This window comes from Eucalyptus grandis, chromosome 3, assembly GCF_016545825.1.
Source record: "Eucalyptus grandis isolate ANBG69807.140 chromosome 3, ASM1654582v1, whole genome shotgun sequence".
In the NCBI taxonomy this organism is placed as follows: Eukaryota; Viridiplantae; Streptophyta; class Magnoliopsida; order Myrtales; family Myrtaceae; genus Eucalyptus; species Eucalyptus grandis.
This window is the reverse complement of record NC_052614.1, coordinates 45,307,313-45,321,798: the sequence shown is the minus strand read 5'-3', so window position 1 is coordinate 45,321,798 and position 14,486 is coordinate 45,307,313. Positions and strand designations below refer to the sequence as shown.

The window sequence follows — 14,486 nt, the reverse complement described above, 5'->3', positions numbered from 1 at the left end:
CGGGTTGGGTCCGACCCGGCCGACGACCCAAAACGCGCACGGGCCCGACTCGGATTTTTTGCTTTTTTCTTAAAACTCAGCCCACACACACACGCATTGGGCCTATTATTAAAAAGGATGCTCGGCCCGAGTTCGAAACCGGCCCGACGAGTGCAGGTCCAACCTGTGGAAACCCTACCCGGAAACCGGGAAACCGGGTCGGACGAACCCGCGAGCTAACCCGGTTCCCCAGCCTCCTTTCTCCTTCGCTCGCTCGCGGCGCTAGGGGGAGAAGCGTCACTGGCGACGACAAAGGCGACGGTGGCCACAAAGACGACGACGACGGGCTAGACGGCGGCGACGACACGACCGACGGCGGCGAAAAAAACGGTTCCTGCAAGGATGAGTGATGATGAGTCTCGTGCCGGTGTGGCCAGCCGGCGGCACGGTTTGAGAGGGGGCCGTGGATCGCGACTACGCGACCGGAGGCGGCGGATACCGGTGGCGGCAAATGGTGGTGGTGACGACGACGGGCAGCGACGGTCCCTCAACTCTCGATCCGGTGTGGCGTTGGTGGGTCACCACGGCACGGCGTTGGCAGCGTCTGCGGCAGCTCCTTCCTCCCCGAATCCGACCTTCCCTCCTCCGATTCCTCTCACTCGGGCCGATTCGAGCCTCCACCGGCCGGATCCGACCCTCTCGGAGATGTTCGCCACCGGCCTTCCCGAAGTCTCTGGTGGAGGGTGGGCTGAGCTCACAACTCGAGCTCTCTCTCGCTCGCTCGTCGATTCCTCCCCCAAAGTCTCTCGGGGGAAGATCTCCAAGCTTGTGATGCCGTTCGTCGACGAAGGTGCTCCTCTTTATAGGCGAGGAAATCCGGTTGACGGAGCTTCGACCGCCGGTCCCCTTCGCGCGCCGAGCGGTTCTCCTCGGCTGAACCGCGCCCCATCCGAGCTCATCCAAATAAGCATGCTTGGCATTGATGGCGCTCGAGATCTTATCTTCTCCGGCCAACGTCGGCCTACTCCCCTTGGCCGTAGGCCATCCTTTGCGCGCGTTGCCGGCCACCGCGCGTGAGATGCAGGCGACCGAGGAAGAAGAAGGCAGGAGGAAGAAGAAGAGAAGGGGGGGCCGGGCTCGCGAGAGAGAGAAAAAGGGGGGGGGCTGGGCCTTCGAGCCCACCCCAATGGGCTGCTTTTTTGCTTTTGCTTTGTTTTGTTTGTTTTTGGTTTTTAATTATCTTATTTATCTGAAATAAAATAAAAACTTAATAAAATAAAATTAACCTAATTAAAATTGAGGTGTCAACACACATGTACAATAAAATGAAAGGAATGGTGACGCATCTTGGGATGTCGCAAATTTTATCGACCATCAAGGGATATACACTCGCTCGAGGTTTGGGGCATAACATGGATCAATTGTCAAAGATCCATGCATGGACAACAAAGTCCTAAGTCCAGTCTTAATGGACTCAGGCTCTCGAGCTTGGGCTCCGAGGATTTAGTCACAGGTACTAGGGTCCCGAGCCTCTCGTCGAGGACATAGGCAATTGGGCATGGACACCTAAGTCCTTGACCTGCAAAGGGCCAAACCCGAGATCCAATGTTTGTGCTTAGTTTCTTGCCTGCTTGTGCCTAAGTCACTGGTGTCTGAATGGTGCATGTCTATTAAAAACAAAAAGATTTTCATTTCCAAATGACATAAAATAATATTTAATTTATTTTTTATTTTAATTGAATATAAAAATATATTTTTTTTATAAAATAGTTTATTGAAAAAAAATCAAAAAATGTCAAATTTTTCATGAAACAAATGGATCCTCTCATGGCTTGAAGTGAGATGTGATGCACCAATTTTCTTGAAGTTTTTGTCGTGAAGGCCTTTCTTTAATGATGGGAAGAACCCTCTTGTGAATTTTTTTGGTCTTAGCAAACACCAAACACCTTATAAAGTGAACTGCCCTTAATACATCACACGTGCCAAATTTGTTACAATGGGAAATCGGAGATAGAATTCTGGCTCGAACGTCCCCTTTCTACTTCCACCCATCCCCTCCAACTACAACACCCCCCCAGCCCGTTTCTCCTTCTTCTTTTTCACCAGCGCGGCCCACCTTTCTTCTTACCCAGCCCGGCCCGCTCTCCTCTTCCTTCTTCCTCCTCCTTCCCTCACTTGGACGTTAGCTTCAGGACAAGAGAGAGAGAGAGAGAGGGACGCTTGCCGAAGGACGCAAGGAAGCGCGACGAGGAATATCGTGCGGTACGGGGCGGCCAGAGGCAGCTGGCGTCGTCCTTGGAGAGAGAGAGAGAGAGGCGTTTAAAGACGGGAGAGAGGGGAGTCCTTCGGGGGGGATAAACGGGGGAGAGCGACGTCCGACAGAGAGCTTCGTAAGAGAGGGTTCTTCGGAGAAGAAACAGGAGGGCTTCATTCCATCGCTGGTTTTGCTGAAGCTCGAAGAAGCAACACGAAATTCCACGCGGTGATGAAGAAGAAGAGGACGACATGCCTTGCTTGAACATCTCGACCAACGTCGGCCATGACGGCGTCAACCCATCAGGCTTCCATTTTTCGCTCATGCTTTGCAATGGAGACAAATTCGTCTCGACCCACGAAACTATATAGGGCGATGGTGCCCCAGCTCGCGTTCTCGGTACTTCTGCTGATGAGCTTGTACCCTTGCGAGTCGCTCGACATTGACTTACGAAACGACGCCGCGCTTTTGCTGTTTGGGTCTTGCGCGCAGGGCCCGAGCCAGAGCTTGTCCGCTTGGTTGGGGTCCAACTGCACGAACTGGACGCGAGGCACCATATGCTCGGCCGGCTCGTGTCGATTGTGGTGAAGGAGCTCCTGAACGGCCAGCGGGTGGCGGTGGTCCGGTGATGGAGGTTCCCGGCCTGCTGCTAAGGAAGAATCAGCTGCGCTTCCTGCAATTCCAGTAGCTAAACCGAAGCTAAGTCCTCTCTGCCTTCTCTGGTTTTCGAGTATTGTCCAATTATAACTCTCACTTCTTGCCATTATCTTATCTAGTTTAATTAAATAAATGCGTGGCGGTGCGCAGTGCCTTATGAGAAGTTAACGTAGACACTTTCTCCACCCAACAACTGTCAATTTTTCTTCTATTTTCTTTTCTTTTCTTTGGCTAAATTAATTGTGATTTACACAAATGAAGAAATGCCATGATTTTTTAAAGAGAATTCGTCAAGCTTCATCATATTAATATTAAATAATATTAAATGAGTAGACAAAAACGTGTCTCCGCCAAGTGACAACATTAGAGGAAAATGTAACAAAAGAAACCTGCACCAAACATGTCACCGAAGCATATGTCATTAACCAATTTAATGTTATGATCAAATTGAACTAAAGCAGAGGATTGTCATAACTAACTTAGCACGGTCATGACAAACTCGGAGTTGAAGTTAAAGAGGTTAAACTCAAATCTCGTAACAAACAAAAAAGTGACTTAAGATTGAAAGTTTATGGTAGAAAAAGAGGGATAAAGGCACGAATAGATCCTGATCTCTTGTAAAAGTGTTCGATTGTTCATATTGATCCTTTTGTTAAAAATACTGCTGATATGGCACTTAAATCACGATTAAATGCCACGGTGGCACCCTAGTTGACAATTTGGAGGGTTAAATATCAACATCTGATGGAAAGTTTCTATAGCTGAGATGATGTGCAATGGTGGATTTGTGGCTGTAGAGGAAATGTCGGCTTAGGAATTAGTGTATTTGAGTGGAACTAGTTAATTGAATGAGGTGGGATATGATAAATGAACTAAGTGGAAGGTGGGATATAACGCCCCTCAAGTGCTCTCTTATAAAGAACATGTAACTTTGCTATCAATTTGCTTTCACTCCCTTGATTATGATCTTACGGCTCTTATACTTTTCTTTCCTAATTGTTGTTTCTAATCAAATAGTCAATATATATGCAGGGAACATTGAGGAGTGCAAAAATTTTCTTGATACCTTCATGTAACTTCGTTACCTGTGGGGAACATGTTTGAAACCACATGTGAGTACCTGCTTTTAAGGTTATGAACTTTTTAGCTTAGACTACTGCGTTACTGACAATTTCGGGCTTGGATTTTCGTCTTAATTTCTCTTAGTTTGCATAATAACTTCTTGACACAACACATTATTAGCTAGACATCATAGAGTAGGGTAAGATTTTTCTTGGCTAGATCAAAACAGAACTTTCATCCTTGATTCCTATGATTCAGATATATTATGTAGTTGATAGAATAAAACTGGTTTTACAGTTTTTGGTTGATGCTTCGATTTTAGTGAATAAGCGGTGGAAGTACGCTCAAGATTTAGCTACATTGTCATGGATGAACAGCTTGAATCTCCCATCTGTATTTGCACATGCTGAGGGTACTCTTACATTGAGGATCGGCAATCTGAACAATAACCAGTTCACCATACAATTAAAAAGTGTTTACACAAACTTTTGAAATCTTGGAAAATAACTTGGACGATTCCTTGGAGCTATACCACGATCCAAATTATTGGACATACTTTGTTACAGATGAATCTTAAGTAGATGAGGTATCTCCGCATTTCGTGGCATGGTCAGTAAAACTATCTTTGATCTTTATGTGTAAGGCCTTTCGTGGTGAAATGAGACGAGAAAGTAAGTACTTGTGATTCCTGACATGATTCCTCTTGGAGCGGAAGCAAGTCCTTTTGATGTTTCACTCTTGTACTCTTTATTACTCTACCTTTAATTAAGAAACAAAAACAATTAAAAATTGTAAATTATTTTCCCTCTTAATTGCATGAGTCAAATGTAAAGCGAGGGACATTTACTGCAGTTGGTTTATAGTAGTCATCTGGTACCCATAGTTTCTCCCTGACAAGCAGGATTCTGTTTCTGAACTTAATGGCATTATCCCCTCGAATTTACTTTCATTATTCGTTAATTTGGGCAAATAATATTCTGTCTGTTTGATTTTTTAGTCCATCAAAGTTGTTTGAATGTCTCGTATTAGTTTCAACTTATGAGTCAGTCACTCATTATTTACTTCGCTCTTAGGCAGTTGGCTACCTTGGACGTTGTTACTATGGCCAGTGGAGTTGATACTTCCCTCCCTGGAATGTTTCGATTACCAAATGATGAAATTGTGTGTGACTTTTCCTGAATGCTAGGATAATCTTGGTCTTTTTGCATAATGATGAGTACATTGCATACCAATATAGATGCTAACTGCTTTCATATATGTGCTTGTTGGGTTGTGTTTATTCCACTTCCTTTATCAACTTATTTCTTATCTTAATGTACAGTGAGGTTCAATGCCTTCAGCTGTCATTTACACTTGATTTTGCTTCTGAGCTGGAATGGAGCCTTCAGGCCAAACTAGTGAGCTAAATTATCATGGGATTGATGATTAACACAGGTTTTTTGTATATGGGCTAACGGCATAAGAGGTTTCTGAACATTTTCGACTTATATTATCGTCTCTCAATTATTATTGTTATTATTATTTTTCAATCAAAGTCCTTTTAGCTTTTTGTTCAAGACGGTCCTCTAGTCAAACAGTTGACTGATATGCCGACATGTCCAATTGCCCATCCACAACACACCGTCGTTCTTCTTTCGGAAAATTTCTTGGGTGGAATAGAGAATAAAAAAAGTTAAAGGAAACCCTCAAGAGTGAGAAAGAGAGGAGGGGGGAGGCCAGGGTAAGGGTGACTTGGCAGAGGAACGCGGCGGGGCGGCGATATCACCCAGCCACCGCCAGGGTCTAGGCAATTGGCCCACCGGGCCTTCGGATGCCACACGCACAACAACGAAATCTTCAAGAAAAGAGAAATCAAACCTCTGGTTCCACAAACATGAAACAGCAAAATTCTCGAAACACGGAGCCATGACATACCAAGCTCTTTTCTTTTTGGGCGTTGGCTCTATTTGAGAGCCGTGCCCTCTGAATCACAGACCACAGAGAAAAGAAAGAGAAATCAAATCACAAAGCACTTGTTGTTTTACTTAATCCTTGTGATCTAGTTTTTGTTATTTATCGACAGCGGTTTGGCAACTAGTGAAGCTATGAACGCATAAAATTCTCATACTCCGTCCTCTGACCAGTTCAAATCCCAGCAGAACCACGGCGGATCTGACGCGAGGGCGGCAACCCTTGCCTAGATCTGTAGGGAAGACCGTGGCCCTTGCCCCTGCGTCCCAACGGGCAGCTGAGGACCAGGACTTCTCTTCCCTTGTATCTCTCTCTCCGGGTGTGTACCTCTGTGATGGATGGGGAACACCGCCGTCGCCCAAGCTCCGTGTAGGTCTGGCCAGCGTTGCCTGACCCCGGCTTGGGTCTGGCCACCTTCACCTGGCGGAGCGTCCCTGCCTCTATTTGCAGAGCATGCCGAAGATTTTTTTCTTTTTTTTCCTTTGTTTTATTTTTTCTATTTCATTTTGTAATAGCAGCATCGACGCTACGTGGTTGCCAAGCAGACGCCAAAGTGGCCTACGACGACTCAATAACCATGTCATCATTTCCTTTGGTTTTCTAAAGGAGTTATTAATTTGAACAAACAAATATAAAGTGCAAATGGTTTTATATTTTTGCAGCAATTACTCAAAGAAAATGCAGAGATGATGCATTCAATAGCTGGCTTTTTCCCATTCAGAGGTTTGAATATGATTTCATCCAGATACGGGAGCTTCCTTCCACCTTTCCCGTTCACCTGGCTATCTAGGTACATTGTCTCTTCAGAGAAAAGGGAGGTCTTGGCGAAACTGTGTAAGGAAATCATTCACCGAATATAAAATAGGCCAGAAGAGTGGGAAAATATGTAGGCTGCGAATTGGTGTCTGTAAACTGGAATTTCCTTGGAAATTTAGTCTTTACTACATCATCGTGTGTTTTACTGAATGCATGAGTTCCCTTCTGGCATGGCGGAAATCGTGTTGAAGACAAGCTGATGCATTGCACTAAAGAGGCCTCTGTTTACAAAGTATACTTACTGATTGAAACCATGAAGAGATCATACAGGTGCTTTGTCCTCTGTAATCGAAGCTCTTATAGTGTAAACGGTATATTCTTTGCACGGTTTAACTCTCTTAGCTTTTGAATAGATAGTTGTCAAATACTGGCATTAGGATACTGTCTTAAAACGTGTGTGCCCTCTTCTTGCAGGAGAATTCTTGGCTCTCGCGGGAATAAGCTTCTTGGTGTGGAAATGGTTGCCTGCCGCTTGGCCACTCACTATTCACTAAATACGGTTTGTTTTCAGTGCACATTTGACTGCTGCTTCAGTGTTTTTACGCTATCTACCTTTATAATCTCTTTTGAGTTATCAATAATGGCCTTGATAGAGATTGGCTTTGATCGAAGAGGTCTTGGTAGACTGATTACTGATAATCTGTCGGTTGTAGAGACATCTCTTTCACCATATGGCGATCTTGTTTATCTAGACAGGAGCATCGTTCCTAAGTAATGTTGAACTTTACTCTATAGCTTTTGGGATCTTTGCAACATGTTTTTTCACTTTTATTCTCCTTTGTGTGAATGATTTTATGATTTTCAATCTATATGATATTAGTTGTCATGACCTTAGCTCGAAGTGAGTTGTATCACTTAGGATTTAGCTAATGGATTATTAAACATAAGTTTAGCTTAGTTCTTCTAAGCCCATATCAATTCACAACTTAAGGTTCATGTTATTAACATGCAAATCAATTTTTATCTAGAAGTTATTACTAATAAGTTTTTTGTAAGTTACCTACACATGTCAAGTTAAGGTTCATGTTATTCCAATGGTAAATAACTTCATCAAAGTCACCTAAGCAAATCCAAGGTAGAGTATTATGCATATTAATGCTCCTTAACTCCCACCACAGGACTCTTTTCTTGAAAGTATACGATGCATGTACAAAGGTGATCATCATCACTATCTTCCTCTGCCCTTCTCTACATGTAATATTAACGTACTCCAAAATGAAAGAATTCACAATAATTGATACCACTTCATTCCATAACACCACAAGCCCTCCTGCAGTCCTAATTGGGTTCACAATAAAGCAATGCTGAATTTTAATCTTTTATTCAGTTGGCATTGATATGGTACAAATAATTCTCAATTTGCATCTTCCATAAACTAAAATCATTCCCATCAAATTTGTTGATTTTCACTTTTCCTATTTTTGCCGACATCGATTCGCTTCAACTTAGTCAAGCCTAGCTTTGATATTAATTGTCATGGGAGCAAGCAATTGAATAATAAAATAAATCAGATACCAAATTTATGTGGTTCAATCGATATGATATATGTCCACAAGGAAAGCAACAAAGAATTTCACCATAAATCAAGCGATACAATGAAGATCACAACCACATTAAACTCACTTAAACACTATAAATATTTCTCAGTCCTTAATTACACCTAATAATTTAAATAATATTTTGCTTCATAATTCCTCACGAAATAATCTAATAATCTCATAAAAGAATTCACAAGGAAAAGCTTCTCTTCGATACTGTTTATAATACGAACACTACCAATATATGTAAATGAAAATCTATTAAGATTAGAAAAATTTTCTTTTCAAGCTCAAACTTGGGACATATTTTTAATCACCACCTACGAAGAATCGCTCCAACGCACGAAAATGGTGGGTCACCATATAACATATGATCACGTCGTCTCTTGTTTGGTCTCCTACCCTTAACTACTCCGCAAGTAAGTGCCTCCTTTAAAAATATTATTAGTACCTTCCACCAAACCCCGTCTTTCCATCTAACCAAAAAAAAAAAAAAAAATCCCCGTCTTTCCCCACCCGCCCCCTCTGTAAAACCCTCCCCTCAACGAAACCCTTTTTTCTCTCTCTCTCTCTCTCTCTCTCTCTCTCTAGCCATGGCTGTTCGCATAGCAAAGCTCGTAGCCTTCTCTCTCCTCTGTATGTCGACCGTTTTTGTCGCCGCAAACTCTCACACCTTCGCGCGCAGCCTCCTCCCCCAAGAGCTCGGGCTCAAGAAGGAGAAGCTGAGCCACCTCCACTTCTACTTCCACGACATCGTGAGCGGGCGCAACCCGACCGCCGTGCGCGTCGCTGAGGCCAAGATGACCAACTCGTCGGCCACAGGGTTCGGGGCCGTGGTCATGATCGATGACCCACTGACCGAAGGCCCCGAGATGAGCTCCAAGGAGGTCGGGCGGGCCCAAGGTATCTACGCGCTGTCGTCGCAGAACGACGTCGGGCTGCTCATGGTGCAGAACTACGTGTTCACTGAGGGGAAGTACAACGGGAGCACGCTGAGCGTGCTCGGCCGGAACGCGGTGTTCTCCGGTGTGCGGGAGATGTCCATCGTCGGCGGGAGCGGGCTCTTCCGGTTCGCCCGCGGGTACGCACAGGCAAAGACGCACACGATGGACCGCAAGACCGGGGACACCGTCGTAAATTACAATGTTTATGTCTTCCATTATTGATCCATGTTCACGAGATGTCTTTGAAGGCCTTTGTGGAAAGATTTCTCACATTTAGTTTATGACCCTCTCGTTTGTCTTTGGCATCTTTTTTTTTTTTTTTAATTTCCCAATCACCCATGATTCTTGCATTACTGTTTGTACTTTACCAAGCGATAATTACGGATGACTTATTTTATGAATAATATGATCAGCGGAATGAATTATAACGCAAATCGATTAGCGGAATGAATTATTACGGATGACTTGCTTGCTTCTTCTATAAATAAATGTGATTGAGGGCGTTAGGTGAAATACCAAATCGGATCTAGGTTTGGCGAAGATGGAGCAAATTAAAAAGAGAAAAAGTGAAGACGATGGGTTGACTTATTGGGCAATCCCCACGCGTCGAAAATAATTGAAATGAAACTGTTCATTTGGTCATCAATGTGAAAACGATGAGTTGAAGAGAAAACGACAGTTTACTCTGTGTAGAGTAATGCTGATGATAGTAAAATTGATCTTCAATAATTGTTTGTGAGATCATCAGTGGGTTCTGCCATGTCACTTGGTCATCAAAATGTAAAATCAATTTCTTAAAAAAAAAAATAGCATTACCCGTCCCTCTAATGGACCACATACTAATCACACTTCACCACATAATTGAATCCACACTTATCACTTAGAGATGAGCTGGATAGCAGGGCGATGACTATGACGAGCACTTCCTGCTAGCTTACAAATTGAAGTGTACCTTAATTAATAATTTATTCAAGAAAGATTAAAATCCTCTGTTATAGAGAGTAAGTTAGCATCTTTAATTTCCGATATTGAAACCCTAATCCTAAATCCGCTAATCTCATTATAAACAAAATAGATATGTAATTAGAGTGTGGGTGATTCCACCTGATTTCAATATCCTCGTCGACCGGCACCGAACCGATTATTCGTCGTTTTGGGTACCCCGTGTCCGTTTTGAAACCTCGAGATTTTCACGACAATCGAGAGTCGCTAATGTCGAAGATTATGTAGTGGTTTGAAAATAATCAACCACGGGTCAATTGCACTGAAAATTTCCTAAAAGCTACCCGGTAGATTAGGACGCGCTCAAATCGCGCCAGATTGAAATTAACCGTGATTTTAAACCCGGATTCAGAAATTGAAGGTTCGGCATGTCACAATTCATTTTAGAACGTCGACTCATATTCAGAAGATTTTTCTACAAACCGAGATTTTGGCGGAAAAGCAAAGTAAGGCGTTTTTGTTCGGGATTGTCGGAGGGCCGTTTTGAATCGAATCTTCGGGATGCGAGTTGGATCATTTGACGGGAAATGTCATGAGAAGGCCGAGACACATGGACCGATTTATTTGAGCTTCAATTGATTGGAATTAAGAGAGAATTGAATGGATTGAATGGGGGAATGTCCAAAATTCGTAGCTCCCATGGCACACCACATTTTGCACCTATTGCCAAGCTTGTAGAGGAAGATTGGAGGAGAGAGAGTGGCTAAGGTCATGTGGTGTCATGGTGGGGCAAAGCCAATGAGAAGATGGCAGAGTGTTGAGCTCTAGAGAGCCCAAGGAGACCCCCACTCTTAAGCAGCTTCTTCTCTAAGGCTTTCTCCATTGTTGTTGAAGGAGAGAAGCTCAGCAAAAAACCAGAGGAACCAAGCAGCATCAGCCCTCCACCGTCGCATGCCCATCGGACCCCATTTCCTCCTCTGTTTTCCCCTCGTTCCAGTTTCTGCTCCAGCCGACCTTTCGCCAAAGATCCGAGTAAAAAGTTAACTTCCCGGTTGAATCAGAGAACGAGCCACCCATCACCGTGAAGAAGACATCCAGCCCGTACCGGAACACCTCGCCGCTTTCCGGAACGATTCTTCGGTCGTCCCGAAATCCGGTGAGAATCTGCCGCTCGCCGGACCGCCTGGTTCTGCCCTGCTCCGCCTGTTTCGCGTTTTCTTGCTGTTTTGCCCCTTTCCGACCCTTTCTTTGCCCATCCCAACCTCCAGCAAGATCCCCTTGACCCCCGGGAGCCGCTGGTTGCCAACCACCCGCTCGCCGGAGCTCCGATCATCCCGTTTTCGCCGTTGAAGTTGCTGGTTTCTTCTCTGCAGTTCAGTCCAGATCAGAAGCAGAAGACAGCAAGGTTTTGGAGACTTCGTGGCCCATTTTCAAGCCCTTCCCAGCCTCCGTTGGTGTCGCCGCTTTGGGGTTTATCGACCGCCTTGGTGTCGTGGTCGCCGTGAACTCACCGGCGCGCAAAACCGGTGAGTTTATCCTCTAAACCTCGCTTAGCAAGTTAATCATGCTTAATGGGTGTTTAGATTAGTCTAATTAGGTTTAGGTGGTTAGATTAGATTATTTTAATGTAAATTAGCTTAGTTGTATGATTAGTTTAATGGATGTTTAATTAGGGCTAATTGTATTCTTAAATTAGTGTAATCTTGTTTAAGCCCTAATTAATTATTTTAATTAAATAATTATTTCGAATTTTATAAATATTATTTTATTAAATTATATTATTATAATATAATATTTAATTATTTAATTTTCGGAATTAAATTTAATTATTTAATAATTTCGAAAATTTTGCCGGGATGGCGGCCGTTAGAATTTTCGACCGATCGCAAAGAAGCGATCGGTTTGTGCTAAATATATGTTAAATTGAGAAATTGAGTGGAAATGATGATTATGGTTAATTATTCCTAAGTGAGGAATTGAATAAAATTGGAGAAGTTTTGGTATTTAACTTGAAAATACCCTGGTGTAGCTTCTAGCACCGTGATTGGTTTGTATGGCCAGTTTGAATCGATGGGATTTATTGATTGATTGATTTGAAGTATGGATTAGTTTATTATTGAATTATCAGCTTTTAAGAGCTATTATATCAGTTACAGCTTTGGCGAGCTATTATAACAGTTACAGCTTTGGTGAGCTATCTATCTATACAGCTTGAGCGAGCAACCGTCTATATATTACAGCTTTGGAGAGCATTCGTCGTATTAACGACTGGTATGATAGACGGTATGGAAAGATAGATAATATGATTGATTTGAATCATTGTGAATGATCGGATTTGGTTGAATTATGAAATGTACTGATGTGCAGGAATGGACTAAGGCGAGGTAAGTCCTCAATCCTCTTTGTGTGGCTAGGGCACCTTGGGGCTTATTTTCTTCCTAATCGAGTTTTAGAGGATAGGACTCGCTGAGACATTGTCTCATCCCGGTTGTGGGATAATATTTCAGGTCCCTAGATGGCGGATCCTCCGGAGCTTTTTGGTAGACCAGTGAGGGTCGCTGAGAGGATTTTTGACTTCGCCGATCTCGACTGAAGAGCTGGCGAATGGACCTGTCTAGCTGATCTTAGGACAGCTTAGTTTTTGAGGACTGATCTTCTATAGATCTTTTGTAAATAGCCTAGTCTTGTAAATGAACTGGTTTGATATGTATAAAAAGTAAGTGGTTGGTTTTGAAAATGTGATCTTGCTTTTCTATCCCAATTGAGTTTTGTCTCGGGATTATTTATCCGCTTCCGCATGTGTAATTAAAAAAAAAGAATGGGTCGGCGACGTGTCCCGGGAAGTCGCATTTCTATCGACCGCAGTGGGATGTGCGCGTGCTCGAGGTTCGGGCGTGACATTATAAACAAAAATCTTAATTCTTAAAAAATTTATACCAGGCAAATCCAACCGTTACTTTGGTACCCAATTGATTGACCATGTTACTCTCTGGTTATTCCTTTGAACTCAGGCTCCTTTACCTTAATTACTCCACCAAGAAAATTTCATTTTGAAAGATTTTATATTCCTAAAATTTGAGTTATATAATTAGTATATTATGAGGGTCGGTGCCAAAGTGTTATTAGATGTCATGTGCATTTCATTTACTTTATTTACGATATCCATTTGTTATTTGTTGCATCACTTCGTACGTTAATTTTGTAAATCAACTTTGATAAATCCAAAATCACACTACTGTTTTTCCTACTTAAACGCATTTTCTCCATTACCTCCTTTATAAAAGCCGCCCCACCACCGCCCGCCCTTCGCCCCGCCCTGCCCCGCCCCCAACCCACCCCCCCAACCCCAACAACACCCTTTTCACATCTCTGTGTCTCCAATATGGCTCTTTGCATTACCAAGCTCGTCATCTTCTCTCTCTCCTCCTCACTTCCACCATTTTCTCAAGAAGCTTGCTTCCGGAAGAGCTTGGCCTAAAGAAGGAGAAGCTGAGCCACCTCCACTTCTATTTCCATGATATCGTGAGCGGCCGCAACCTGACCACAGTGCGTGTAGCTGAGGCCAAGATGACCAGCATGTCTGCCACGGGGTTCGGCATCGTCGTTATGACTGACAACCTGTTGACCGAGGGCCCGGAATTGAGCTCCAAAATCGTCGGCTGGGCTCAGGGACTCTATTTGTCCTCATCACTGAATGGCATTGGCCTGCCGATGGTGCAGAACTACGTCTTCACTGAAGGGATGTACAACGGGAGCACGCTAAGCGTCCTTGGCCAGGATGCAGTGTTCTCTGACGTGAGGGAGATGCCGATTGTCGACAGGAGCAGGCTCTTCTGGTTCGCACGCGGAGGACTTGTCTCACGTACTTCCGCCTTTAGACATTGGCCAAAGTTCCCCACATCATTTTCTTCCAGTGCTGATCCTTCATGGGGATTCCTTTGCTATCGGTAGCGTAATAGCTTATAATACGCTCACTTGAATAGCAAAAATAAGGAAATCTTTCATATTTAAAGTCAATGCACAGTTGCAATATTCGCCACAATCCCCGACTTAAGTGGTCTCGCTAAGTCAAGAAACTCTTGCTTTTCTAGTTTTGCAGGGGCTGCCTCCCCTAGCCTCCAATTTCAGTTCCAGCACCTTCCCTATTTTAAGATCACTCCTCGCATTACTTTCTCAGTGATTCTTGCTAATGGTAAATCATGCACTTGCATCCAAAATGCACAATGAATAGAGATATTGTTGGTGATTTGCGGAAGCGTGTGTGTGTGCAAGTGTGTATGTGTGAAATATGGGCTACAAAGGCAAGGGTGTATGGGTTAAAAAAAGAGAGCTTTTATTATGAAA

General features: G+C 43.5%; 2 protein-coding genes and 2 long non-coding RNA genes across 5 annotated transcripts; all 4 read left to right on the top strand.

The window, feature by feature from the left end:
- The first annotated feature begins 2,110 nt into the window (after nucleotides 1-2,110).
- Nucleotides 2,111-6,061, top strand: LOC108958399. Of its 2 annotated transcripts, XR_005550075.1 has the most exons (3): nucleotides 2,115-2,632; nucleotides 2,726-4,002; nucleotides 5,274-6,061. It is a non-coding gene; the product is annotated as an uncharacterized LOC108958399 (long non-coding RNA). The 2 variants fall into 2 exon arrangements; XR_005550074.1 differs by having other exon boundaries at nucleotides 2,111-4,002.
- A 2,706-nt stretch (nucleotides 6,062-8,767) lies between these two features.
- LOC104437477 (dirigent protein 22) lies at nucleotides 8,768-9,486 on the top strand. The gene has a single exon (XM_010050434.3). It carries the CDS (start codon nucleotides 8,850-8,852, stop codon nucleotides 9,420-9,422), a length of 573 nt encoding a protein of 190 aa, XP_010048736.1. The 5' UTR covers nucleotides 8,768-8,849; the 3' UTR covers nucleotides 9,423-9,486.
- A 1,574-nt stretch (nucleotides 9,487-11,060) lies between these two features.
- Nucleotides 11,061-12,859, top strand: LOC120292247. Its single transcript, XR_005550038.1, has 3 exons — nucleotides 11,061-11,298; nucleotides 11,411-11,668; nucleotides 12,650-12,859. It is a non-coding gene; the product is annotated as an uncharacterized LOC120292247 (long non-coding RNA).
- A 262-nt stretch (nucleotides 12,860-13,121) lies between these two features.
- On the top strand, nucleotides 13,122-14,093 carry LOC120291874 (dirigent protein 1-like). The gene is made up of 2 exons (XM_039309644.1): nucleotides 13,122-13,134; nucleotides 13,546-14,093. The coding sequence occupies exons 1-2, from the start codon at nucleotides 13,122-13,124 to the stop codon at nucleotides 14,091-14,093; spliced, it is 561 nt and encodes a 186-aa protein (XP_039165578.1).
- The last annotated feature ends 393 nt before the right edge of the window (nucleotides 14,094-14,486 follow it).

Bases quoted from the DNA above. Each gene is read 5' to 3' on its own strand.
- LOC104437477 (XM_010050434.3), top strand. From the start codon at position 8,850: ATGGCTGTTCGCATAGCAAAGCTCGTAGCCTTCTCTCTCCTCTGTATG.